At 44.0% G+C, this 26,108-nt stretch overlaps 11 protein-coding genes across 11 annotated transcripts, besides 6 other annotated features; 4 read left to right on the forward strand and 7 right to left on the reverse strand.

Moving 5' to 3' along the window:
* Window positions 1-307: 307 nt before the first annotated feature.
* On the forward strand, window positions 308-1,027 carry TSTA_068120 (uncharacterized protein; the record flags this gene model as incomplete). Its single annotated transcript, XM_002340731.1, has 2 exons — window positions 308-536; window positions 744-1,027. The coding sequence occupies 2 exons, from the start codon at window positions 308-310 to the stop codon at window positions 1,025-1,027; spliced, it is 513 nt and encodes a 170-aa protein (XP_002340772.1).
* Window positions 1,028-1,750: 723 nt separating this feature from the next.
* On the reverse strand, window positions 1,751-2,952 carry TSTA_068130 (uncharacterized protein; the record flags this gene model as incomplete). Its single annotated transcript, XM_002340732.1, has 3 exons — window positions 1,751-1,842; window positions 1,872-2,722; window positions 2,744-2,952. 3 exons carry the CDS (start codon window positions 2,950-2,952, stop codon window positions 1,751-1,753), a joined length of 1,152 nt encoding a protein of 383 aa, XP_002340773.1.
* Window positions 2,953-6,488: 3,536 nt separating this feature from the next.
* Window positions 6,489-8,606, reverse strand: TSTA_068140 (uncharacterized protein; the record flags this gene model as incomplete). The annotated part of the gene is made up of 4 exons (XM_002340733.1): window positions 6,489-6,768; window positions 6,816-7,932; window positions 8,121-8,257; window positions 8,344-8,606. The coding sequence occupies 4 exons, from the start codon at window positions 8,604-8,606 to the stop codon at window positions 6,489-6,491; spliced, it is 1,797 nt and encodes a 598-aa protein (XP_002340774.1).
* Window positions 6,656-8,086: a mobile genetic element.
* A 1,571-nt stretch (window positions 8,607-10,177) lies between the features above and the next one.
* Window positions 10,178-10,855, forward strand: TSTA_068150 (uncharacterized protein; the record flags this gene model as incomplete). Its single annotated transcript, XM_002340734.1, has 3 exons — window positions 10,178-10,401; window positions 10,573-10,671; window positions 10,708-10,855. 3 exons carry the CDS (start codon window positions 10,178-10,180, stop codon window positions 10,853-10,855), a joined length of 471 nt encoding a protein of 156 aa, XP_002340775.1.
* A 1,114-nt stretch (window positions 10,856-11,969) lies between these two features.
* TSTA_068160 (kinesin light chain, putative) lies at window positions 11,970-12,390 on the reverse strand (the record flags this gene model as incomplete). Its single annotated transcript, XM_002340735.1, has 2 exons — window positions 11,970-12,071; window positions 12,100-12,390. The coding sequence occupies 2 exons, from the start codon at window positions 12,388-12,390 to the stop codon at window positions 11,970-11,972; spliced, it is 393 nt and encodes a 130-aa protein (XP_002340776.1).
* Window positions 12,391-14,626: 2,236 nt separating this feature from the next.
* Window positions 14,627-15,023, reverse strand: TSTA_068170 (uncharacterized protein; the record flags this gene model as incomplete). Its single annotated transcript, XM_002340736.1, has 2 exons — window positions 14,627-14,697; window positions 14,744-15,023. 2 exons carry the CDS (start codon window positions 15,021-15,023, stop codon window positions 14,627-14,629), a joined length of 351 nt encoding a protein of 116 aa, XP_002340777.1.
* A 447-nt stretch (window positions 15,024-15,470) lies between these two features.
* On the reverse strand, window positions 15,471-16,128 carry TSTA_068180 (uncharacterized protein; the record flags this gene model as incomplete). Its single annotated transcript, XM_002340737.1, has 2 exons — window positions 15,471-15,926; window positions 16,036-16,128. The coding sequence occupies 2 exons, from the start codon at window positions 16,126-16,128 to the stop codon at window positions 15,471-15,473; spliced, it is 549 nt and encodes a 182-aa protein (XP_002340778.1).
* Window positions 15,588-15,914: a mobile genetic element.
* Window positions 15,956-16,717: a mobile genetic element.
* A 4,237-nt stretch (window positions 16,718-20,954) lies between these two features.
* On the forward strand, window positions 20,955-22,519 carry TSTA_068190 (3-methyl-2-oxobutanoate hydroxymethyltransferase PanB). The gene is made up of 2 exons (XM_002340738.1): window positions 20,955-21,662; window positions 21,786-22,519. Exons 1-2 carry the CDS (start codon window positions 21,195-21,197, stop codon window positions 22,416-22,418), a joined length of 1,101 nt encoding a protein of 366 aa, XP_002340779.1. The 5' UTR covers window positions 20,955-21,194; the 3' UTR covers window positions 22,419-22,519.
* Window positions 21,331-21,361: a microsatellite.
* Window position 22,520: 1 nt separating the features above from the next.
* On the reverse strand, window positions 22,521-23,557 carry TSTA_068200 (uncharacterized protein). The gene is made up of 2 exons (XM_002340739.1): window positions 23,516-23,557; window positions 22,521-23,462 (listed from the first exon to the last, which is right to left on the reverse strand). Exons 1-2 carry the CDS (start codon window positions 23,539-23,541, stop codon window positions 22,580-22,582), a joined length of 909 nt encoding a protein of 302 aa, XP_002340780.1. The 5' UTR covers window positions 23,542-23,557; the 3' UTR covers window positions 22,521-22,579.
* Window positions 22,656-22,720: a sequence feature (CT-rich).
* A 128-nt stretch (window positions 23,558-23,685) lies between the features above and the next one.
* TSTA_068210 (uncharacterized protein) lies at window positions 23,686-25,353 on the forward strand. Its single transcript, XM_002340740.1, has 3 exons — window positions 23,686-24,001; window positions 24,053-24,201; window positions 24,265-25,353. Exons 1-3 carry the CDS (start codon window positions 23,951-23,953, stop codon window positions 24,671-24,673), a joined length of 609 nt encoding a protein of 202 aa, XP_002340781.1. The 5' UTR covers window positions 23,686-23,950; the 3' UTR covers window positions 24,674-25,353.
* TSTA_068220 (ubiquitin conjugating enzyme Ubc8, putative) lies at window positions 24,265-26,059 on the reverse strand (the record flags this gene model as incomplete). Its single annotated transcript, XM_002340741.1, has 5 exons — window positions 24,265-25,399; window positions 25,452-25,633; window positions 25,694-25,808; window positions 25,857-25,889; window positions 26,023-26,059. The coding sequence occupies 5 exons, from the start codon at window positions 26,057-26,059 to the stop codon at window positions 25,263-25,265; spliced, it is 504 nt and encodes a 167-aa protein (XP_002340782.1). The 3' UTR covers window positions 24,265-25,262.
* Window positions 25,117-25,142: a microsatellite.
* Window positions 26,060-26,108: the final 49 nt, after the last annotated feature.

A 26,108-nucleotide genomic window follows, 5' to 3' on the forward strand; every position in this document is an offset into this window, starting at 1 on the left:
TGCAGAATCGGACATTCTTTTTTAAATTCCATAGGTTACGGACTGAATTGACTGAATGAGTTCGATAACGATGATGTCTCAAACACCAAGAATATTCACAAAGAGAAAACTAAATTTGGCGATTGGTTGTCGCTTGCCGAACTAATGAATCATCTACTGCCACCAAGCACTGCCCAGTGAACTTCAACTTCATATTACCACTTAAACCAAAACACCACAGCTGTCAGCATAAAATGAGCCAGCTTGCACGACATTCAAACCACTGAAGAGAATCAGTCTCGCTAATTTATGTGATTAACATCACCCAATGCATACAGAGCGATCAATACGTTCTCGCAAACGACCACTTTCACAGCAACTATCCGCCGACGCATCACCCAACCAGACTCGCAAAAAGCGAAAAGTCAAGCATCCCAGCGGGTCCCAGCTCCCTGCAGCGTTTTGGGATAATCTGTCAGAAATTTGGTTGACACATAACGCACTTCAGGAGCTCGATCGAAGGAACAAACAAGCTCCAGCAAACGTTTCCCCAAAACGTCAGTGATGGCGCATTAGGAGCAAGGGGAATGCATTCGCTTCAAGAATATGGCAAAGATGAACCTGAATTTGATAACAATGCTTATACAATCTCTTCATATACCATGATGGCACTTTGAAGATGTTCACCAGTCATCCTTCAAAATCAACTACATCAGATCAGACAGAGTGCTATATGACACAATTACGATCCTTTTCCATGACAGACAATCCTCGCACATTTCAGGAAGGTGCGACCTGGTATCGGAACGGCAGGGACTGGGCAAAGGAGCAAAGAGACGAAGCAATAAGACGAGCAAACGAGAAAGCTACTCAGAATATCATTAGGTCCAGTGCCGTAAATACGAGCTTCAGCACAGTTTGTGAAGTATCGAGTACCGAGTCAATCACTGAGCAATCCTATTTCTCGTTCAGCGGCACAAATACAATTGAGACACATTCATTGCAGTCGACACGTTCACTTTCGCCAAAACCATCTCAGGAGGAATAGATTATGTATAGACTAGAACGATATATCTGAGTCCTCGTGCAATCAGACCTTGTATATGGGCGTTTAATCACACAGGGCATTTCATGCCACTGGGATGGGGTTGCACGATGCCGAGGGTAGTCAACCCCGATTCCATCTGTCTACGATATCTATAGGGAACGTTACATTTTGCATCTAATTTGTTCCTTGAAATCAAAACTCATTTCATGACATATGATGACGCTTCTCAATAATAGTACAGAATATCTTGCAATCCCGAAGCAAAGATCTCCCTTGACAAATGCAAAACTCTTCCAAGAACGCAAATCGCTCTTCAAATTCGCTGAATCTCTATTATCTCTTGATATCTTGCTGTAAAATCTGGCCTGGCGTTTTAAAGCCTCGCTTCTTTGGGTGAAGGCACTGGTCTTATACTCCGAGTCTGGATTCGTCTCCTTTGATATGGACTGAAGAGCATCCTAATTAATAATACAGGGTAGATTCATACATTGGAGTGCTATTCATCTCTAAACCAAAATCACGTCTGGGTATATCAACTTAGGGGTTATAAGAGGCCTTCTGTTCGTTATAGTTAGGTTCTTCAGTAGATATATTAAAATTATTTCTACTATTGCTAGATCGAAGTTTTTAAGGCTGTCCATAGCATATATTTCCTAGGTCTAGTTTGTCGATGTTTGTACAGGCCAGATAACTTGATTTTGTCGACAGTAACCAGCAGAATCATCACATGTCCTTGACAGTTTGGTCGGTCTGCAGAGCTATGCCAAGGCGATGTTTATGCCCCGTGATCTGGTACTTATACTTTTGTGGAGTATCTTAGGAAGGGTTAGAAGTCGCGTTAAACCATAAACTTCTTTATGCATTTTCACCAAATCTCCCCGCCTGAATTTTCCCTTATATTTTTCCGCCTGGTCCAGCTGCGAGTGTGCATAGTCACAGGTGTCTTGAGGGGTTTGTTCTAAGGCGAAATCTGTTTTCCTATCATCACATAGTATAACTTTCTTCTTCCTGAGGTTTTCCTTGATCATATCGATTTCAGCTGCATCACCATAATCAAATAGTCCAATTTCCTTCTCCACCTCTTCCCAAGCGTTATGACATTCACGTATGCATCCACGAAGCTTGTCTGCAAGAACTTTTCGTCTAGCATCATCCATGACCGTATTATGGAGCGCCGCGTCAAGTTTGCCATCCACCAGATCTTCAGGCGGTCCTCCTTGCTCGTTAATACGAGGCCAGCTCATGGTAGGGTCATCTTCCTCAAATGTATGTCCATACCACAGGAGGTTGGTCCATTTTTGTTCGGAGATCACTCGACAACCCGGTTCTGGATGATCCCTAGGCTCGAGGTGTCCTGTCATTTGCGTGGCAACATTGTCCCGTTGAATCGTGATAATAAAATTCCGGGCCTCCAAAGACGCAACAAAGCCTCCTTTCCCGGAATCCTCATAGTCCACATCTGCTCCATTTGCCAATGCCAGGACTATCAAACCCCAGGAGTCCAGATTAGCTGCTGGCAAAGAGGAAATAGAGCCGATAGACGAGAGAGATGACATGGCACTCTCAAGATACGGTATTTCCAATAAACCTGAATAGAGACGGAGTTTATTAAATTTATTATGCTTCAGTCGACTTTCATGTATCGCCCAATAAATATGAAGCCAAGAGCATTCTCCGTTGGTATGAGGAAGCCACCTATGACAGTCATCAAGACACTTCCTTATCACGGGTACCCAGTCCTCTTTCTTGATGACGAAAACACGATTAATCCGACGCCCATTCCAGAAGCGCCATTGATTGCTAGTAAACAAATCATAAACATCACCATACCAAGCCTTTGCTGTTTGCTTGTCCTCCAGCAAGCCGTTCAACTTTTTTATAGCTTCAGCCCCGAGTGATAAAGCAGCAGACACGCCAGACTCCATATTGGAAAGATATGCTACATGAAGAGACACTACAAATGATCTGGCCTACGTTTAAATATATGTATCCTGCTAGTTGTGGCAACGGACTGGTTACACTGATACTCTAAATATGCAAAGCTTGCGTCATACCTTAGTGTTAAGAACGGCACGGTTGATGGCCTACCAAGATTACAAGAATCAAATCAGAATATCTCCTAGTAGTGACCATCAAAGTGGTGGTGACTCAATGAGAAGAGCTCATCGGCTCTAGTAAGCTGAGAGAGACAACATAAGTGATGAGGAATATAGGTCCGAATCATAATATTTGACATCATAGTTGCTGGCTGGGTCATCTTTGGTATGGATTCCAAGGTTATAAGGTCGTTGGTTCCGATCGTATCAAAGATATATCCGAAAGTTCATGGGTTCTCTCATGACTGTTTTATTGAAGGATATCAGTATCACCGCTGCTTTACAGTGAAACAGTGATGGAAGCCAGTCCAAGGGATGGTTCAAAGGTGATTCTGTGCATCGACAGATTTATGAGAGGGCAAGCATAACAGGATATATATCCGCTATTTAGTATTTACATTACCATAAAGTATTGCATCAGCAAAGTTATCTTCACGCGTTCCAGACGTGGTTATCTTAGACGCTCAAATGCGCAGATACATGGTGGTCATGTCACTGGGATGGGGGGGTTAGTTGGACTGGCAAATAATTATGGCATACATTTTTAGTGCCGTCTAGAATGCATTAGCGTATTCCCACCACTTTGATTTCCACCTTCGTACTGTTATATCCAGTATAATGAGTAGCGGAATAAATTCGCTCGTCAGATCAGCATCTCGAAGGATTCGTCCAGTGCAGCGATTAGCACCCGGCAGAGTGAGCAGGTGTATTGATACGATTAGTCGAGATGTTTTGGCGCGCTATCAAGGCGGCGGTGGAGACGTTAGCTGCTGTGCACGCCCATCATATCTCGAGGAATTTCGGAGGAAAGCAGCTAGGGACGGTGCGTTCGTTGCACTTCTCGGCCAATAAGGAGATGAGCGGAATGGGCCTAGACAAGGTTAGGACTCATGCAGCCCACAACACCCATTCTTTTGCATTATGGCAAGGTTCAGCTAATCATGGCGTATCGACTAATGCAATCTCGAATACGGACCTAGCTGGGTTCCGAGAGTATCAAGCCAAATATTCTAATTGTGCCCAATGAGTTTCCCCTAAAATAGGAAAGATTTGGTACAAGAAGACTGCGTCCCGGGGCCGTTACTCCAGCTCATAAAACCCACTAGTTCGCTTGTACTGGCAATGGCTCAGGGGCCGATTGACTTCTACTTATGATATTTTTGCTCTTCTCTCAGCCAAATATACTCCGAGCAAAGCTAAATCATCTCTTATTATGGATATAAAAGAATTGCTCAATGCCGAACCTACCTCGTCCAAATACTATCCTCAGCCAGCTGTCGAGGAGTCCCCTGTGCTAGACTTGCACCTTGCTGCTAGTTCATTCGACAGATTTCATCGGCCAATAACCCCGGAAGCTTCGAAAGGAGAGCAGAGGCCTAAGATTGTTTTTGGGCGACTATGCTATACGGAGGAAGAGTTATGCTTTCTTTGGTACCATGCTACTGATTGCAATGAAAAACGGGATAAATGTGCTGAGACATTCAATACAAAATTTCTACAGCATGAATACCGAACAAAAGCCCAACTCCGAGCAACTCTTTTACCGCTTCGTCCATGTGAAGGTCCCAGAATGGAAGTTCTATCCGAAAAACCTCATTCCATCTGTCTTCACTATCTGTAAGAAACATTATTCCTGGATGCCGGAGATGAAGGGGATGCAGGTCCAAATGAAGATTAAGGAAGACAAGATCAAAGAAGCCAAGGTCGAGGAGCTCCGGCAATCAAATGCATTATATGCAAGAAACGCCTGTGAGAACTGCCGAGAGAGGAGGAGAAGATGTGATAGAAGAGAAATTAGCGGCAATTGTCGCAAGAAAAAAGTCCCTTGTGTGTACATGGGACGGGCCGGGCCCGACGAGGCCGAAAACGCAAGAAATGCTTTCCCGAATAATCCCTAAGGATATAGCGTCTTGGTACTTTATAATATGTCAGTTACTACAATCCTTGCGAAATATAGTCGATTCTTAAAAGTTATAGATAGCAAGGTTCAGCTGAGCTTTACTGTATGGGCCAGATAAAATCTCGAAAAGACTTAGCTGGCTTCCAAGAATAGGCCATACTGAATAAGAATCTGCTCACGTTCTCATACTCATCCTAGTGCCCTCTAGAGTGCATTAGCGTATAAAAGCAATGAGTAAAAGAATTCGTCCAGTGCAGCGATTAGCGTCCGGCAGAGTGAGCAGGTGTCTTGATACGATTAGTCGAGATGTTTTGGCGTTGCGCTATCAAGGCGGCGGTGGAGACCACCTAGGGGACGGCGCGTTCGTTAGATTTCTCAGCCAATAAGGCAATGAGCGGAATCGTCCCTAAGAGGGCCTAGAGTCCTAGACAAGTCATAACTCGCTTATGCAGCCACTGTTGATGGCAAGGTTCCGCTAATCAGTAGTATATCAACTAATGCAATCTCGAATTACAAACTCAGCCTGGTTTTTGAGAATATCCACTTAGAATTGTTAATTATACCTAGTATGGCTGCGGGCGACTTTACTCGTTACGCTGTTCTCTACTGAACATGGCCTTGTATTAGTTTGCCCCTGAGGTCCACTTAAATAAAGCACATTCACTCGCACCGGCAGCTCAAGAGTCAATTGACTTCTTCATCTCTCATTATGGATCTATCCGAGTTGCTCATTCCTTCGCCGACCTCGTCTGTTGCCTACGCACCAGAAGTAGTCAATCATCCACGACCAGTTGTATACGATCCTCCGCCAGTTGTCAAAGGGTCGCTTCCAACTACAGACCTAGGCATTGTATGAGGTCGGTTGGGGGTTGAGCAACTCAGATATATTCATAATGAGAGATGAAGAAGTCGATTGACTTTCGAGCTGCTACAGGAGTGAACTTGCTTTATCTAAGTGAACCTCAGGGGCAAACTAATACAAGGCCATCTAATGTTTAGCGCAACAAGTAAAGTCGCCTGCAGTAGTTTTTCGTACCAGTCATCCGTGCCAGGAATAGATTTCATCATCCTCCATCTTGAATGCAGGCCCATATCCTAACCCTCCGGATGACGAGAAATTCTAGAGCAAGCAGCATTGAGCTAAATCCTTAAAAAATTCAGAGCTTTCTTCGACTTCCGGCTGGAGCGATAGCTCTATGAGGTCTTCTCGTGCCAAAATTGTTCACCTCTTTTTCTGTTCTATGAAAAACGTGCCAGACATAATTAATTCTTCTCGGAAACCGGCTAAGTTTGTAATTCAAGTCGATACGCTAGGGGCGGTTCCGCTCATCTTTCTATTGGCTGAGAAATGGTTGTCGGACTCAAGGGCCAGAAAATGTGAAGTCTCATGTAAAATGTTTTACAGTCCACCAACGCCATATAAATTGCATATAAAAACTAGACAGGTGTTAAATACAAGCATTGTTCACCTATTTCCCTGAGTATCAAAGAAAAATCCGCTGTTTTGAGGCTCTGTTGAAGCCGCTTCTTCCATCGGCTGCGGCACGCCAACGGCATGGCTCTTATAGATTTTCAACAAATCTCCATCATGACGGCGTTTTATGAGGCGATTCGCATCTTTTACATATGGTACACCGCTCGCTTTGACTTGGCGCTTTGTAGTTTTTTGATTCTTGCGCGTTGCTGTATCACGAACCTTGGCAAAGCTCTCACGGTGTAGATCGCCTAATTCGGCCAAGGTAAGACTGCCTTGATTAACCACCTTTATACGGTGTGAAAGGCCTGGGCTTACTTCGTCAAGATATCCTTTATACCGTCAATCGATTTTTCAATCTTATTGACATAGCGACGTAGTTTTACGGCGGTTGATGGTGGAGATATTGATTTTGTAGTTGGTGAGCTGGGAATAGTGTCATCCGCCTCGCCATATATTTTTAGTGCATCCCCTTCAGCAACAAATGCTTCAAATGCTTCCTCTGGCTGAAGCATCGTATCAAGTATAAGCCGAGGATTAAGAGGCCAAATTCCTCGCTCTCTCCAGCCGTGCCGAATCGTTCGTGTGGTAAATGTCCTTATCCGGATATCGCGTAATTCTTCAAAAAAGTCGTTTTTATCAAAATCGAAGCCACCTAAACGTGCAATCTTGTTCACAACCCGTCCATGAACATGTTTATATTGCTGAAATGGCACTCCATCGAGCGGTTGTAAAAAATGTGTAGAATGAGGCGGAAATCGAAATGGACGAATGTGCCAAATTTCACAATATTGCACGAACTGTATAGTAAGATGAGTTGTATGATTATCTATAAGAATTAACCGCCAATCTGGGAAGGCCCCGGGCCTAGAGAAGTGGTCAAAGTGTTGAAGCCATTCGAATGCGATCTCATCTGTGATAAATCCATTCGAAGCAGGTGCAACTAGCCAGTCGTCATCTTTTATATGCCGGTACCATTCCTCCAAATGGACCTTGCCTTTTGGAATCAATAAAGGTGGTATAATCTTTCCTTCGGCATTTATACCCTCAACGACAGTGATTGATTCTCGAGAGGACAGGCTAGATACCCTTTTTGATGTTTTTGGATATGCTGTTACCACCGCTTCATCTTTTCCTTGTCCAACAATGAATCCGGTCTCGTCGAAGTTCCACAAATTTTGAGGGCGAATTTTGTATTGTTGTATAGCGAGCTCGAGATCAATAAACCAGCGCTCAACCTCACCATAATGCTCTGCAACGGTACGTTCCTTTTCTTGAGGTTTTTGAACGATTCGTACATATTGTTTTGGCAGGCGCTTGATAAAATCGTGTACCCAATTTTTTCCGGCACGAGGGGGCTCTCCTGGACCACTGAAATCTTTGCCGAGCAAATAATTCGCACTTTCCTCAATTTGCTGATTCGTAGGAGGCGCACCTATATTATCTAGATAGTCAATCCATAGACTAAGTGCCTTTTTTTGATCTAGAGATAATAGGCGCCTCGTAGGTGGGCGTGTTGAGTGAGAGGGTAAGCCATGCCACCGACGGGACAGTTTTTTGCGAGGCACCCCATATTCACGCGACAATTTGCAAAAATTCGGTTTTTTTCGTATTGGCACGCACTGAGGGCCTTTGCAATCAATTCATCCTCTTCTTTATATAGTTTAGGGGTCATTTTGGCTCTGGTTTTGACGTTTGTAAATGCCAAGTTGAGATTTTGAAGATTTTGGCCCTTGAGTCCGGGCCGACCACCACCCGGTCTAGGGTGGGGGGAGGCGACGCGACAAGTAGTCGCATATTGAAATCTATCCTCTAGAAGTGAGGAGAAGAAGAAAAAAAAACATACAACAGCTGGGATTCACTTGTGGTCACCCACCAAATTACTAACCAGCCGGCGTGTGGCTTAAGTACGGCTGAGCGGACGGGAAGCCCTGTTTTCCACACCCTATGGTCGTATGCGACAGTAGTTGTTGCATATTCAATAGATATACTACCGGTATATAACTTTGAAAGATTGATATCCGTTCGATGGATGCGAAAGCTGATGAGAAGCCCGGCCATATCTCCTCCTAGTAATCTACAGCCGATACCTTGAGACAAATTATACATTGTAATGACCATAATCTTATTCATACAACTTTTGCATTCGGTGCTTACCGTGCTTTACAATTTGGATCAATTTACCACACGAAGTTAATTTTTATTGTTATATACTCGGACTCCAGGATCAACTCCAGCCAATCAATAGCAAAAACATTTCTCAGTCATACACTTCCTTCTATTATTGAGTAAGATATCAAAGATCGAGTCGTTTAGATACGACCGGCCAGTCATCGTGTCTCTAAGCTCCAGCCTATATGGAAAACGGCCTATCCGTAGACACTGAGCAAACAAGATCTTCAAGGGCATCTGGCTAGCCTGAAAGACCCAGTGGCTACACATGTACAGCTGGTAGTCGAAATCTGTCATTTCTAACGAGGTGAGTAGTCCCGGGGTGAAAAAATTAAGTTTTGAAACCAGAAGCTGTAAGAGCCAGGTAAGGTAAGGAGGATAGACGAGGTGGTAAGTGACGAATACATATTACGGGTGTAAAATTGCCCAGTTGGATGTGACCCGAGGACCTCGAATTAGGCTTGTGGACATCCGGGGTAGATCTGAGGACTAGCCCACAACAGGCATAGTCGGAGATCTTCGCAGATCTGGACTGTATCGCTTTCCACGTGGGATAACGGTGAGTCCAATGTGTCCAATTTCATTTCCATTTTACAACGTAGTTGTTAAACATAGACACGGATAGTCGGATAATTTGTATGCTATAGTAGTCATATCTCCTCTCATCCAAGCACATACGACCATAGGGTGTGGAAAACAGGGCTTCCCGTCCGCTCAGCCGTACTTAAGCCACACGCCGGCTGGTTAGTAGTTGGGTGGGTGACCACCAGCGAATCCCAACTGTTGTATGTTTTTGATTTATTTTCGTCTTTTTTTTATTGAGTCAGGACTCATATACACTACTCAGTGGACATGATTGGGATTTTGATAATTCAGAGTCACCCCTCATAGCTCTACGCACTGTGGCTACAACGCTCATAAGCCTCGTTCCTCAAAATCACTGGACTGCTGAGACGCACCGTGCCAACCTTGATTCTATACCAAGCAAAGTCTTCAAGAAAGAGCTTTATCACTATCTTCACTGGATTCTTCTTGGAGGCGCTTCCGGTGCTGGTATTCCAGAAACTCTGATTATACTAGGTAGAAAGGAATCACTACGACAACTCACAAGAGCACAACAGTTGAACGGGAGGACTGGGCTAAGATAGCTACGTCAATTGATACTCCCATTGTCCCTGGCCCAGTCAGTTTTCCGGATAACACAGCTTATTTGCAAAAACAGTGCAGGCTTTTTACTCGCTTCAGTTATTTATTGTGTTCCACCCTAATTTATATAATAGTAACTTCTAAACATAACATGAGCTGTTTAAAATCTATAGACAGCTTCGTCAAGTACGCAGCTTACGAGAATTCACGTCTTATACATCGTCGAGCTGTCGCTGCTTCCAGTGAAATTTCTACGATCGCTCGCTCTGACCATCGTGCGCCAACGATCTTCGAATTTCCAAATCACAGATCCTAGCCTCGAGGGCCGACCGCCAGGAGAAAGCCGACACTGGTTTGCCATCATGCGTCGAGAGCTGGCCAATCCGGCCGTTCTCCCAGAGAATGTGTATAATATGGACAAGATAGGAGTTCTCCTCAGCATCCCCAATTCCCTTAAAGTACTCGTCAGCAATTTGCCACTTCCAGTCTCCGCTGAAGCCAAAACCTTCCCTACTGGTACAGCTCTTCTCGCAGCTCGCACAGAGCCGGCAGTCTTCCTCCGTCATACCAGAACATCGCACAGCAAGTATATCGGACACAGAAATCGACGACAGTCCACAAGAACTATATCGTTTCTCTCAGACAAGGCTCTACCCTAAATCCGTGGAAGCTACGACCCTCCCTGATAGTCCGCATATGACTTCTTCGATTTTTGTCACAAAAGAAGAGCTGAAATGGTTGTTTGCGGAAGTCCTAGGAATTCAAAATGCACAATTACCTTGGACGGCAAAGAGCCTATCAGCAACAAGAAGATCAAGGACAAAATAACGATAGAGCGAGAATTCGTGCCTCGAAGGTGAAGTACAAGACGGTATAGATGAGATTCCGCAAGATATGAATACAAGATCGTCAACTCTACCCTAGTTCCGGACGTCAATGAATTAGGCGAATACATATTTGTGATTCGATTACGCTCCAGGAATAAGAGACATCTTGAGAGAGATTCTGAAAGACATCAGAAAAGCGAACTTCGATGCTGATCGCCCTGCAGTATTTCACCAAGGTTTCAAGCCAGGCACCGTCACTAATTGAGCAAATAGATTGAACGTGATCTTTTATATCGCTTCATGGATGAATTAAGAGAGTATAAAAAGAGGTTTCACTCTCAATAAACGATCTCTGATGACGCTATGCTTCACCTAAGCAAGCTTGTGCAGTACCCTGAAGAAACATATTCACCGGTGATAGGACAATTGAACTTGCTTTTAGAGTCTTGAAAAATCACCTGGGATCTTTTGTGGGCCTTGCTTAAACCAGGGTCACTAGTCTTTACGACTTGCCCTCCACCGGTCTGGCTCGATGCATTCGGTACGATTATAGCGAGAGAAAACAACCAGAGGCTGGGAGATTCTTGAAATCAACGGACGCTGTCTCGATTATGACGGAGATATTTTTGGTCAATCCACCGAGACTCTGCAGATCGAGTACTCCCGAAGAGCGAAACAGATTAAGCTGGTTTGCAATGGCTACCGTTTTGTTTCCTGCCATCATCGATGAAACTTCATGTGGATGCAAGAATTATGGTTGATGCCGCCATCTTTCGCAGGTCGAACCTGAACTATCCGAGGCTAAAGATTAAAAAGCTTGATATGTCTGATTTTCTCTTCCAACAGGTGAAACAGGACGAACCAGAAGGCCGTGTCCGAAGCAAGGATATTGATTTTCGTGAGATAAAAGAAGGCGATCTCGCGATGTGTAGTCCGATAGTGCTCGGATTATCCTTGAATTAAAAAGTCTGAGGTGAGTACGACTGAGTAATGAATAATTATCATCACTGGCATGCTATATAGGAGAGTTCGACGTGGAAAGTATCAAGGAAAAGCCACCTTTGATGACGTTGTAGGGAAAGGGCTTGAGGTGCAACCCACCCGTACCTTTCAGATAGCTAGCGACTGGAAAGCGGTCCTACTCCTTGATGAAGCAGATGTATACAGAGAGTTTCGAATTCGTCTTCACCTTTTTTCACTCTGTCTTCGGTTCACTTGTGTCAGATACGGCGTATTACAATCATTACTAGTGCGTGGTCCTTACATATTCTTTATATACAAATACAGTCCAACATTTATCTATCTAGTACAAATTATTACGGCGCAGTTAAGAACCATACCAGGTAAAAATACCAAGAGCCCGATGGAGCGGTGGACGTAACAATGCGCGTAGAATAAAATATTGCTTCTTCCAATTGTGATTTACTGTCTATGGAAAAGTTTGGCTATTCTATTACTACGCTTCTTATTAATCTTTTTAACGCCTCTGCAACCTTTTTGGTCTGGTAATCGTTTGGATCGCACGCTTTCTCAAAGCCTGCCAATGCTCGTTGATACATCGTCTCTGCCTCCTTTGGTTTTCCCTGATCTCTGTAGAGATTTCCAAGGTTGTTGACAATCACCAGGGTAGAGGAGTGGCCTGGCCCTAGTGCCTTCTCGTAGCCTGTCAATGCTCGTTGATACATCGTCTCTGCCTCCTTTAGTTTTCCCTGATCAGTGTAGAGACCTCCAAGGTTGCTGACAGTCATCAGGGTAGAGGAGTGGCCTGGCCCTAGTCACTTCTCTTTGCCTGCCAATGCTCGTTGATACATCGTCTCTGCATCCTTCAATTTTCCTTGGTCTCGGTAGAGATTTCCAAGGTTGTTGACAATCACCAGGGTAGAGAAGTGGCCTGGCCCTAGTGCCTTCTCGTAGCCTGTCAATGCTCGCTGATACATTGTCTCTGCCTCCTTCAGGTTTCCCTGGTTAGAGTAGAGACTTCCAAGGCTATGGAATGCACGCCAGACACCGACATCGTCTGCTAGATAGTCACTCCCAAGCACCTAACGCACAAAGTCTGCATGAACTAGCAATCGTTGTTGTAGCTGCCAATAATCTTGCTCTTCTATACTAGATATCATAGCATTAATAGCGACAAGTGCTAACTCATACCACAGACTGTTCAGCCCACTAGTCTCAATTTGAGCCATGTCCAGACACCAGTCTTGTATAACTAGGTGTATGCTATAGCTATCAATTTATTTATTGATCTCAATCAGAGAGAACTAAATTAGAGTTCACATGTTATCTTTAAAAGTCAGAGTATCTGATACCACGTCATCAGACCACATCAGCAGCTATAAACTATGTTTGATGCATTTTACTAAATCATACCAAATGTCTTGATTATCAAAGTGAGCAAGCAGAAGCATTAGTTCAGCCATATTAGGGCCTCATTTCCGAATCTCATCATATAAAACTAGCCATGTTTGTAGTAAATTATCTTATTAGTAATGACATTCTGGTTTTGCATGGGATTGTAGGTCGTGCCATAACCTCTAATAATAGTATTGCATATATTTCTTGACACTAGTCCCTGTTTCATGCATGAATGCGCCTGCAATAGTAATCGCTAATAGTAACCCTCCGAGGCGATTAATCAGATCATTGATATCTGTAATGACTAATCAGCATAGTTAGATAGATTCTAAAAGGATAAATCAATACCTTGGTCTACCTCTTCTCTAGTGATTGTATCTTGAATGTATAGATTCCTGCTCTGCCAAAGCAGTAAAAGGACTCCTTAATATCAAAGATAGGGATGGGGAAGGACCGTCCAAGATCAGACAGCGACTGGAGCCAAGACATAATTAAGATAGATCCATGATCCGCCGTTAGAAAGAATTCTTGAATGTTATATCTATCTTCTATCTCTGGGGAATACTGGTTAATATTATCAAAAATCAGGAGCTATTGTGAATTTCCTGGCACTGCGAGCCACTTTAATACTTGACTCGCATTTTGCTCTATCTCTTCATCATTTATTGCGGAGTAGGACCGAGATTGACCCGGTAATCAAGGAAGAATGGAGCTTAATGATTGCAGTAGCGTGCCGCGACTCTTACCACTTAACCATAAAATTGCAGTATAATCATCCTTATGGTCACGTGCGAAGCGGATTGCTAACTGGGTTCTTCTGATGCCGCCCAATCCTTAAAGGATAGCAACTGTTTGAGAGTTTGAATTCTCAGGCTGAAGGTGATGCTATAGTTGCTCTAGCTCTTCCTGTCGTCCTAGAAAGTTTGCAATTGCTGGTAACCCAGTCAAATTGAATGGGATGTTAAATCTGGCTAGTTTTAGAGCATAGTCAAAACCCAGAAATACGTAGAATTCAGTCTTAGTTGGTATTGATGAATATACCAGATATAGTGTCCTCTGCAGACTATGTATAATCTACATTACTGATCAGGATACAGAGAAGGAGCTCTCTGGCATAGGCTACTACCACTGCAGAGGCATACCCCTGCCACTCTTTATTTTTATGGGAATCTGCATAGTCACAAATCTCACAAATGACTAGGCATGGATAATTATTTATGAGTCCCGCCGCCTCTATCTCTACGCAGTAGGCGCCCAGGTCACGGCTTAGCCAATTCTGTAGTTAGCTGTCCCTTATAAGCTAATTTACCAATGCAATCACTCCATAATGGACCAGAGGCCTGTTATAGCTCCGAGCGGTTTGGGAAACAGTTTTAGAAAGATCACACGCAATAAAAGACTTGGATTTTACATCACTATAATAATAATTAGCAAGAAATAGAATATCCTCCATTGCTAGGCGCGCAAAGTTGGACACTTACTGAGGGAACTTTTGTTCAATCATTGTAACAAAATCTGATACTTAGCTGCCATCTGTAAGATAATTCGTCTGGATCTTAGATAATACTGTGAGCAGGATCTGTAGTGAGCAGTTAAGCATGCTAGTCCATTGAAATCTACCACCACTTATTGCCTTGCCATAGTTATATTGCACCACTCCACCATATATGTCTGTTGGTCTGCTAACCACCACATCACTAAGCTAAATATTAGTATTATTGTTTGGTACTCCTCCTCCAATACCCACCATCAGACCAAACTGAATCGAGTGGAAAGTAAACAATAGCTGTATCGCAACTGTGTTCACTAATACTAGCCTATAATTACCGCTTAGCAAGCAGGCAATCACAATATTATGTTCTTTGATCCTTCTAAGTATATACGCATTATAGTTGGTTGTTTGCACTGGTAGATCGTCATAGATTTCATCTAGCATAGCTTTTGCAGCTGCCATCTTGAGTAGCAGCGCGCAGATCCATCCGACTGTATAATCGTCGTGCGATCGACGGGTCCTGGTAGCCATCATATGTTATAGATTTGCTAAAATTCTCACATGTCATGAACAGATTATGAGTTCAGGAAAAATGAGAGTCATTAAATATCAGGACAAGCTGCCTGAGGGGTTACTATTTGGTGAGGCTGACTTCGGTTTTCTTGTCGGCGCTTCAGCGTATATAATGTGGCCAATCATACTGCCTTGTACTAGCTAGGGTGAGGTGTCATGCATGATATCCCTCGTTTAGGGGTAGCTTTGATTATCTAGAACAGACCGGCCTTCAAAACACACTTCCTTTTTTCCACATCATCAATGACAGTGGGCACAGCAATGTTATCACTTGTAGGGTGTGTTCTGAAGGTAATACGTAGTATGATAATACTTCTAGGTAGGGGTCTTCACTATCTGCCTATTTGCCGGTTTTGCCTATACTATAGCGGCGACTATACTATATAGTCGCTCGTAAATCTTCGCCTATACTATATCGGCAAAATATCGGCAAGGTGTCGGCAATTCACTTCTTGTAGGTAGGTATTTTTGATGTAAACTATCATGAGTAGCTTGAAGAATCAGATTGCCAGCTTCCTTATCCTCTAACTCTTTTAGAATGAGATCTCCTTTAACCCTGGGATCTAGAATCAATACGGTGTAGTAGATCTCAGATTCATCCATAAAAGTATAATATTTCATATACTTTTTCAGACCTTCTTTCAATGCAGAAGCAATATCAGGATCTAATTCCTTGAAGGACCCTTGTAATTCTGAACCTTCAGATAGTAGATCGTAAAGTCCATAATAAACTGGGATAGCAAGGCTAATTTGTGGTCTCCGTTTCGACACAAATAATGTAAGTTCATTGAACTTAGTGAGTATGCGATGAATCTGAGATAGACGTTGCCAATCACTATCAGTAAAGGAAGGGATATCGGTCTGTAATGATATAAATTGTTAAGGCCATCATCAAGCATCCGGTATGTTAAATTCCAACGATTTTCCATATCATATTGAATATATTTTCCCGGAAGACTCATATATTCACAGACTTGCTTCCATTTTTGTCTCCTTTGAGGACTGCGGTTGATCCAAAGAGTGAGAATGCGAAGCTTTGATAATGCTTGTATATGTTCTCCATTTTGAATTCTATCACAGATAGTGGATACTTCATTTGAAGTGCTAGATTTCAAAGCTTGAAGGATATCCTTGACAATTAAATTTAGGATATGAGCTAGACAGCGGATATAGCTATTAAGTCCTTTGAACTGAATTTTCTCTTTATCCAAACATGTCTCACTGAGAAGATGGAATAATTCTGAAGCCATAGTCTCATTATTACTGGCGTTATCACCCGTGATAGTAATTAGCTTTTCTCCAAGGTTCAATTCAGAAAGTGTAGTCTGGATAGCAATGGCAATATTCTTACTACTATGAACTCCTTGAAGCTCAGTGAACTCTAAGACTCTTTCTTTATATAAGAAATCCTCTGTGAGCCAATGACCGATGATAGCAAGAATTGGAAGATTATTTTTGCTTGTCCAAATATCAATAGAAAGTGCAATTGATTTACAAGTCAAAGTTAATTCTTGTATTAAATCTTGACGCTGTATATTAAGGCTTTTATTAAGCTGACGCTTCACTGTAAAACTGGATTCGAACAGAAGCATAATTCCTGGGATATCTTTGAAGATCTGTCTAAATGACTGTCTTTCAATTGTTGTAAAGGGCTATTATTTTTCTAACAAAAGCCCGGCTGACTATCTCCAGGTCCTTTTTTCGCAGATATGAGAAGTAGTCAAACAAACATGGGTCCTTTGCTGCCACAAGTCGGAAAGACTAGGGTAAACAGTGGGATTTATAATTTTGACCCTGAGTCCTGGATCAACTCTCATAAATCTGCCGTACGAGTTCTCCACGGCTTGCTGGGGCTCTGTGCGGCGACGATGTTGTCTATTGGCATATTCCGGATTCGCAGCTCATCACCGTCAGCATTCAGTCAGCATCGAGCAATTCAATCTGGAATAGCAGCTTCCTGTATCTTCTGTATAGTGCTTGGATTGCTCCTGTCCATAAACTCCAATACGGTACGCCTAAGCTCTCCTCTAGATTTAAGTGATGTGATGTTCTCCCACTAAAAGCGGACTACACTACGTACCATAATTTCCATACCCCACATCAATGGTTGGGACTACTACTTGGTATCTTGATTCCGGGCCAAATTGCCCTGGGCTACAGGCACCGCATTAATTACTTGCGCACAGGGGAAAAGAGTCAAGCCTCTGTTGCTCATGTCATCCTGGGCCATTACATATGGGCCTTCATGACCATAAACGCATTTCTGTACGTTTTCAACTCACCTGACTTTGTTCTTTCTATATTGACCTCTTATTTAATATGCAGAGGTATTTACTTGGTTTATGCTGAATTTGCAATTGAGGGATATTGTGATGGACGCTCAAGGCCCAGAAACAACTTCATTTCTAAGCGTAGCAGTATCGACGAAGAAAACTAAGTGTGAAGAAGAAGAAGAAAGGGGAAAACTGGCGCTGAGCCTTGAGGCTCTCCAAATACACTCTGTCATGGGATGGAGGCCTTATGGGGAAAGCGGTCTAAAAAGGCAGAATTGTAAGATCCTATCAACCAACTTGTTTGTAACTTAGGCCTTCCCTTCCTCTTCTCCCAAGCTTAGGATTATCATTAGAATAGGCTTATTGAGACGTCACAGATATGGCCTCCGCCAAGGATGTCCCGCACCAGCAGGATGTGGTGGGAGAGTTGTGCTTAGGCTATACCAGGCGGAGAGTGTCGATGCACCCAACAAGAGCCAGGGCTAGAACGACCGTCTTCCATGCGTGGTTAAGGATGAAAGACCAGGTCGAACGCTGTGCGAGAGACGACGGAGGTTGGTTTTCATCAGACTCTGCAGTATCAGCGTCGAACGAATCGTCGGTATTAATTATGTGGGTCAGCCGGTTCGGGCCGGGGCCATGATCACCATGTGGCATGCATTTGAAATTTCCGAGGCGCTAATTATTATCTCAGGTCCGAACGGGGTGAGGCTCTGATAGGAGCGTACAATCTGGGTGAGGAATACTATGTAGTTGATTCTATTGTGCACATTTTCTAAAACACACCTAGCTACACTACGGCAGTCCATACGTACCACCTTGCCAAAATTCGTTTTGTTTTGTAAAGTTTCTTTTTGCCACGGTAAAAGATTTTTAATGCCACACAGTCATGTGATTATATTTTACGGTTGAGCTTTCTGTATTGATCATAATAAAAGCAACAGAAATGATGATTATACTTGCTAGACACATATAAGAAAAATGTGCCATCTAGAAAACGGTTTACATCTGTGACTTTCCTTCTCAATGCGACGCGAGATACCGTGTTTCACCGCCTCGTACACGGAACCACCTCATGCACGGTTTTCGCGATGTAACTTATTCTGAAACTTTACCACACCGTACAATAGTGAAAAGTAATAAAAATTTGGAGTATTACTAAATAAATGACGGCAAATCTAATGAACTAGTTTTTACCTAGCGATAACGGTGGGGAAGTCGAATCCAGCTGCCCCTACTCTGTACTGCTTGTAGCAATAACCTCATCAATAACGCATTTTCGACCTAATTACTGCGTTGAAGCCTCAATATCTTCAAATTGGGTTGATTCGACTCGCAGGGGGCTTTACTATAGCTACAATATCTTTTTGAAGCTGTAAGTCTGCTTTCTTGGCGAGTTTGCGCTCAAGTTTGTGGCGTTGTCTTTCGGCGGCCTGTTTCTCACATTCTTCTCGCTTTTGCTGACGAATTTGAGCTCGTTCTTACTTTCCTTGCTCTCTAGCTCCCTTCGTAAACTGTTGTTGAAGGTTTTATCATCTTTCCTAGCTTTTTCCTGCGCGGCTTGATCCTCTTTTTATTGGTGTAGTTCTCGGGCTTGCTGAATCTTTGAATATATGCTTCATAAGTATTCTTAATTGCAATTTCTTCATTTTTATAGATTCTCGGGCCTTTTTGGGTTGTCCTTTTTCGGCTTCATTTTGACGTGTATAGTAAAAAGCACGTTTTGGCCGAAAATCAATTTTGGCTGGTGAGCACTAACACCCGGGACCCCTTAGATACTATTGGTGAGGTGCACAGCGTAGTAAGGACCAACTGACTAAGTAATTAATGCAACCTCCAGCACTAGTTACAGCAGCTAGTGCTGATGCCGCATAAACAGTGTAGGAGTTAGCTATATACCCGCTCAGAGTAAGCGCGAATTCATTCGTGGCAAGACCGATTAATGCGAGATTGCACATGGAAGCGATCCAGTGAACATGGCACCAGTGGTGGCTCGGTCCAGCCAAAGATCCAGAGTCCAATGGCTAGTACGGGTGCTGCATAGCGAATCCGGCGATTTTACCCTCTGGTTTGCCCTGCCCTTGTTGCTTTCGCTTTTGTTGGGTCATCCGGTGGTGGCCCCAGAATCGAACGAGACCGCTGCACAGAACGCCAGGTAATAACGCTATGAACGGTAGCGAGGTGGCTCTGTCACTCCGGCCGAATGGAGCATCAATCACTGTGAACGATTCGGTAAAGAGATAAAGTAACCGTCGTAACGTGAATATCAAACCCTACGCGTTTCGGCACCGGATTAATTAGTCTGACGTGGCACGTACGTGCCGCGTATATATCTAGCTAGCTATCCCCGTCCCCCTCGTTCTTGGGGATCAGTCACAATATTAGGAATCAAGATATCTTCATATTGTCAGGCTCATTAGGCCGCTTCGTGTTCGCGCCTTACTACCGTCTATGCTTCGTGATACGGACCGTAGTTAAACCAACAATTACTTGTATGAGTTTGTACTTGTCCTCAATTCTGTCCGGACTAGGTACGTCGACGTCTATGTTTCCAATCTCGTGGGGAGTCTCCATGCTCGGTGTCCCATGTCACTGTATTCGAGTCGCTTCTCCACGAGCCTCTTTGGGCTAGTTGGTGATGTTGGCCTTGTTTCTGTGTATCCTCACCCATTTCGTCTAGAAGGTATATTGGCCTGGGCTCGGGTGTATATTGCTTTCCGGCATTTTGAAGCTATGATATCCTCAAACTCTAAATATTTCTCGAGGGCACGCGACAAGCAATGACGTCCAGACGCTTACATCAATACCGAGTCTATAGAACCCAACGAGAAGCATATTGAGTACGTATACGGTCAAATTTACCCAGCCACTTACGATGCAGCAACCATAGTAGGGTCCCAGGGGGTCTTCAGAAGAACCCGAAGAGTCCTGTGAACAAAGTTTACTAGGGCGAAGATCTCGTGGTTCGATGTGCATGTAAATTGGCCTTTATTTGAGGATTTGTAGATACGAGGTCCACTTGAACGAAGGCATCCTAGGAAGCGGGTATGGTTCGTCCCGGAGGTGAGCCACGCTAAAAAGTCCTAAGTGCAGAGACTATAAGTATGCAATTACGACGATAATGACGGAACGTACTGAGATCTGACCTTCCAGTATTTCACGAACAACAAACATTTCCATCACTTCCATCATTTTGTTAGGATCTTAGACCGATTCTTGGTGGTGACGATCCGTGCCAAGCGGGAGTACGATGACTGTATCATCGCTGACCGTATGACTTGTACTCTGACATACATGCAGTATCTATCACCGCTTTTTCGGTCTCTGTTTGTCAGACTGTCTCCAGAAACTTATCAAGATGAAGTTCAGGACTAAGGACTAAGGGAAGACACATGAGACTACTCCTAAAAAGGAAAACACCTCGGCTGTTCCTGAGCGACCATCTGCATCTGGACTAGCTCGATTCGAAATCCCGCCGGATCGGATCAATCACTCCGGCAGATTAAATCCACTAAACCAGATCTAGTCAAGTGCGGGCAAACGGTCAGATGTTAGTCTAGTCTTTAATGAGATGAAGAGGAGAGAAAAAAATGCTCTATCCTACGCCGCATAAACCAGCACAGTGTACGCTGATGAGTCAACCTGGGTAGGATAAATACCTCGTTGTGTGTGTTTCGGCTCATCATGGGGTATTTTCTTCCTCCATCTGATTGTCCTGTCTTCGACCTGAATATACGCCACAGGGAATTGCAGCTTGTCTATTCGTGACATCATCGTATATACCGTACTATACACCACCATCGACATTTGAATTTGAGATATTCCTGAACGACAAATCTCCACGACTATAAACGAGATGACTCCTTCTCCGGTCCTTCGAAGATTCGGTTCTTCGCTACGAACTATACATCATCCATCCAGAAAAGTTCTCTCCGTGACGGTCTATAGACCTGTCATATCCGCATCCGCATCCGCATCCGCATCCGCATCCCCCACCACCACCACCACCACCACCACAACCACACCCCAAACACGATGGAGCTCACACGCTCCCATGGGACCAGCCTCGTCCCAACAGACACGCAAACCAGTCACAATCTCCACTCTACGAAACATGTACAAAAAGAATGAACCCATTGCCATGCTCACCGCCCATGACTTCCCCTCTGCCTTCGTCGCCGATAGCGCCGGGATGGATATGGTTCTTGTCGGAGATAGCTTGGCAATGGTCGCGCTAGGAATGAATGATACGAATGCTGTGACTCTTGATGATATGGTTTTGCATTGTCGGAGTGTCACAAGAGCGGTCAGGTCTGCGTTTGTTGTAAGTTTCTCTTCTTACCGCTACCGTCTTTTCTTCTGTGCACCTCAGACGGATATGCAGTAGCCCGGCCACGTGCATATCAAACGGCCATTTTTTATTGACATTTCTTGTGTCGCCATGCAGGTCGGCGATCTTCCAATGGGATCATACGAAGTATCCCCACAACAGGCAGTCCAATCCTCAATCCGACTGGTCAAGGAAGGCCACGTCCAAGCGGTGAAACTCGAAGGAGGTGTAGACTTTGCATCCACCATCAAAGCGGTAACCACAGCCGGAATCCCCGTTGTCGCACACATCGGCTTGACACCTCAACGGCAAAATGCGCTAGGTGGATTCCGTGCGCAGGGAAAATCTGTCGCGGGAGCACTTAAACTATTAGACGATGCATATGCGGTGCAGGAAGCCGGTGCATTCATGGTTGTTCTGGAGGCTATCCCTGCCGAAATAGCGGCCATTATCACGAAAAAACTTCGCATCCCGACTATTGGTATCGGAGCAGGGGATGGATGTTCCGGACAAGTTCTTGTACAGATCGATATGACGGGTAATTTCGAGCCGGGACGTCATTTACCCAAATTCGTGAAGAAATACGCCAATGTCTGGGAAGAAACAAAAAGGGGGATTGAACAGTACCGAACTGAAGTCAAAAATAGGCAATATCCTGCAAAGGAGCATACGTATGCTATAGACGAGGAGCATGTTGCCGAGTTTCAGAGACTTGTTGATGAACAGAGTCCCAAAAAACGTCAGGAATGATCCTCCATCTTTTGCTCTTTGCGCAAACACTTGATGACTTATGAGGGGGAAATTTGCACATTCCCAAAATTGCATGACACGATTCAACTGGCACATATGCATCGTATACATATTTAGGATATCAAAAATATAGAGATACGACTGATTTCATCCTGATATAATCAAACAGACGAATCACCATCCGCTGTAGCTCCTACAACATCAGTAGCCGTAGTCGTCGTCGCAGCCAGCGCAGCTTTCCTCTCCCTCTCCTTCTGCCGTCTCTTAATTTTCCTCTCTCTATTCTTCTTATTCCGCTTCTCGGCTTCCGTCATATTCGACGTCGCTGCGGCGGCTGTAACAGCCGCGGCACGAGTCCGTAAAATGATACGCCTCTTCTTCCCGGGTTTCGATTTCTTCTTTTCCGTCGTTGTTATCGTCTTCATCTCATTGTCACCACGGAGTAATGATTTAGGAACCCGATGAAAACGTCGATCAAGCCGAACCACGCGCCATGGTAAATGACAGCCCGGCGTCTCCATACTCCGCGCCCATCTTACCACATCATCACCCGTCACAGCCACATCTTCGAATTGTCTCCGTCTCATCGAATCTTCTTCTTCTATTTGAATCTTTTCCTGCTCATCGCGCGCAGATAGATTCATCATTTCAGGCTTTGTGACGTAATAACTCCATCCTCGGAATGGGACTATGAAGCGGCCTTCACCTGGTTGCGCGTCGACTGGTGTCGGTGATCGGAGTCGGATTTTGAGTTTTTGAGTTTTCATTTCTTCCTCCTTCTTTGCACCGGGGATTTTGGTTGCAGTGTTTGGTGCGCTGAAGAGGCGGAAATCGAATTCTTCCTCGTCATCTCCATCTTTTTGGTTGGTATGGTTGTCTTTTAGATTCGACGGTTGCTGGACTTGATTTATGTTTATTGTAGTGAAAATGTCAAAGGCAAGTAATTGTCCCAGTCTGGCATGCGCTTCTTCGTTTTCTGCTGGGATTATGTCTGGTGAACTCCTGGTCGATGAAGATGGAGAGACTATCTCATCGCGACGGATTCTATCATTTCCGTCAGTGATTATATATGATAGTATGTCTTTGGACTAGCATACCTCTTTGCTTCTGGTAATTCGAACATGATTGCCGAGTATTACAGTTCGTGAAATGTTATATATACATCTGAGATACATCGAGATAATTTTGATGTGGATCAAGAACGTCACGCACGGACCAACCCTGCCACTCTCGACTCCCGTGACTTCAAATATTGCCCGACCTTTCTGCAACGTCATTAGACAACAACATTTGCACATTTGTACAATGATAGATTGAGAACAGAAACGAAAGACATATTATCGATAAACTCATACATTCTTTTCCCCTGTCTTTTTTCCAATACTCTGTCTTGTATGCGATGAATTGAGCACTGGTCTGAGCGGCTTGCTGAGGCTTGTGATATTGTTTCCGGCGATTTTTCTTGTCGATTTACTCGTCGCTTTCTCCAAAAGGAACACTTCTCTGAACAGTTCTATCTATAATTTAATCAAATGGGTGCTTGTCAATCTTGCCTCGGCCTCGGACGGCGCGAAGCACACGAGGTACTTCATATACCCTCAAGAACCGTGAATTCAATACTGACAACTGAACAGTCCGAACATGCGCGCCTCATAGACGACGACCTCTATCCCGGCGGCTACGGCTACGGCTCCATAAACAATGCAAATCAACAACAGTCTGATCCGGAGGATATGAAGCGTGAGCGAGAAGCTCTCGAAGCGATCTGTCAACGGGCATCAGAGTACGTCACCCCTCACCACCCCGGTGTCTCGTTGGAGATGAGTAATCTGACGATGCTATACAGCACGGTAATCGATATCTGGGCCCTCCAATCTCAACCCAACTTCCAACCCCGCGCAACATTACCCAGTATCGATTCACAGGGTTCATCACGAGTCGCAAGTAACGAGATACGAACACCTACCCCAGACGGCAGCAACACTGATATCAATAACGACGATGAAGAAATAAGACAAGAAGCTACAACAATAGGCACAATAAGATCCACCACCTCGATAAAACCAGCGACTGCTTCATCGTCGAATATTAATAATAATCAACATCAACAACAACAGCAGAAACATTTATCGACTGCGCCGAATAATTGGGGTGAAGTTGTTATTTCGCCTAGACGGAAGAAGAGGAATAATAAACTTGGGTCTGTTAATGGTGCCGCAGGTGGTGGTGATATCTTTGATGTTTTGCAAGTTTAATCAATTCACCTCAAGGGAGTGGTTATGGCTGGGTTGATCATTATCTTCATGTCTTCCCTTTTATTCCTTATTCTTTCTGGCATGGTTTATGGCCATGTTGTTCTACATTCTCTCTGTGTTTCTTCTCTACTATGTTATACCCCTTCTTCTGTCAGTCTCTAATGTTTCATTCTGTCCAATTCACAAGAATCCAGATACAAATTGTATAGTATGTCGAAACGACCATTTGTTAGTTAATCTCGCACTGTTAAGTCTAATCAATTGCATAGTCAAAGTAAAAGATATATAATATCGCCATTCCCATAAATACATAATTACTCCATTGATCCTAACCCTTGCCATGCCCAGCAAAAGTTCGATCATGCAGGCCTTAAGCACCAGTAGATACATGTTGAACGAGTTGAAATAAAAACTGCCATGTAAAATAGACTTGGTGCAGAGGGAAAAAAAAAAAAAAAAAAAAAACAAACTCCACCATTAATAGCGCCCGCTTAGTCCAAATGAAATCCCTTATCAGAGTGGCGTGGTACTTGAAATCACGAATCAAATGCATGTGGTAGTTAGTCCCCTGTTGAAGTAGAGAGAGAGATCAAACATCGTCCATCGTACCGGCTGGTTCTTCACCACCGGATTCGTAGCTGCCGACGGAGCTCAGTTCGTCTTCGGACTCGGTGTCTTCGCCACCTTCTTCGGCTGCGTCCTTGTTGGCATATTTGGCGACGTAATCTATGGACTATCAATATGATATGATATTATGAACAGGAGAGTGAGTACAAACCTCGGACTTTGTTCTCGTAATTCTTCGGATCACGCATGAGCATTGCTGCCGCCTCACCATTCAACGGGTCTGAAGGGTTGGGATAACGAAGCAGTTGTGGGAGGAACACTTCAAAAATGTTGATCATATCGTACATAGGCGACCAGGTTTGATTGATGACATCGAGACATACGGATCCAGATCTAGAAAGAATATATGAGTTTACATATTCTCTTTCAGGTTGGATAAGACGATTGGCTTACAGTTCATCGATGTTCGGGTGGAAAATGCGGTTGACGAAGCCGATACTAGGGCTCTTGTATGGGTATTGATCAGGTAATTCGACGTGGATTTTCCAGTGTCCGCCTTGGAATGGTGCTACACAAGCTTAGTATTTGCTGGTTGTCTGTTGTGCGGAGTACATACTCTCTTCGGGCCCTTTGAAATGGACGTAAAATTCTTGCCTAATAGTCGTAACCGATGTTAGTATCCAGGGTGGGTCATCGAAATGGAAGATATTCAGCGGCAAACGTACACTATGAGACATAAGATTAGTATACATATTATTCAAGATAGGATCAGAAGCACCCACTATTGTCGTTAACCAAGGTCACCTCATAATCACTCATTAGCATCCTAAATTGCGTAAGCCCTAGGTCTCCCTAGTCCCCTTGTAAT

Source organism: Talaromyces stipitatus, genomic scaffold (assembly GCF_000003125.1).
Source record: "Talaromyces stipitatus ATCC 10500 scf_1105507295523 genomic scaffold, whole genome shotgun sequence".
NCBI lineage: Eukaryota > Fungi > Ascomycota > Eurotiomycetes > Eurotiales > Trichocomaceae > Talaromyces > Talaromyces stipitatus.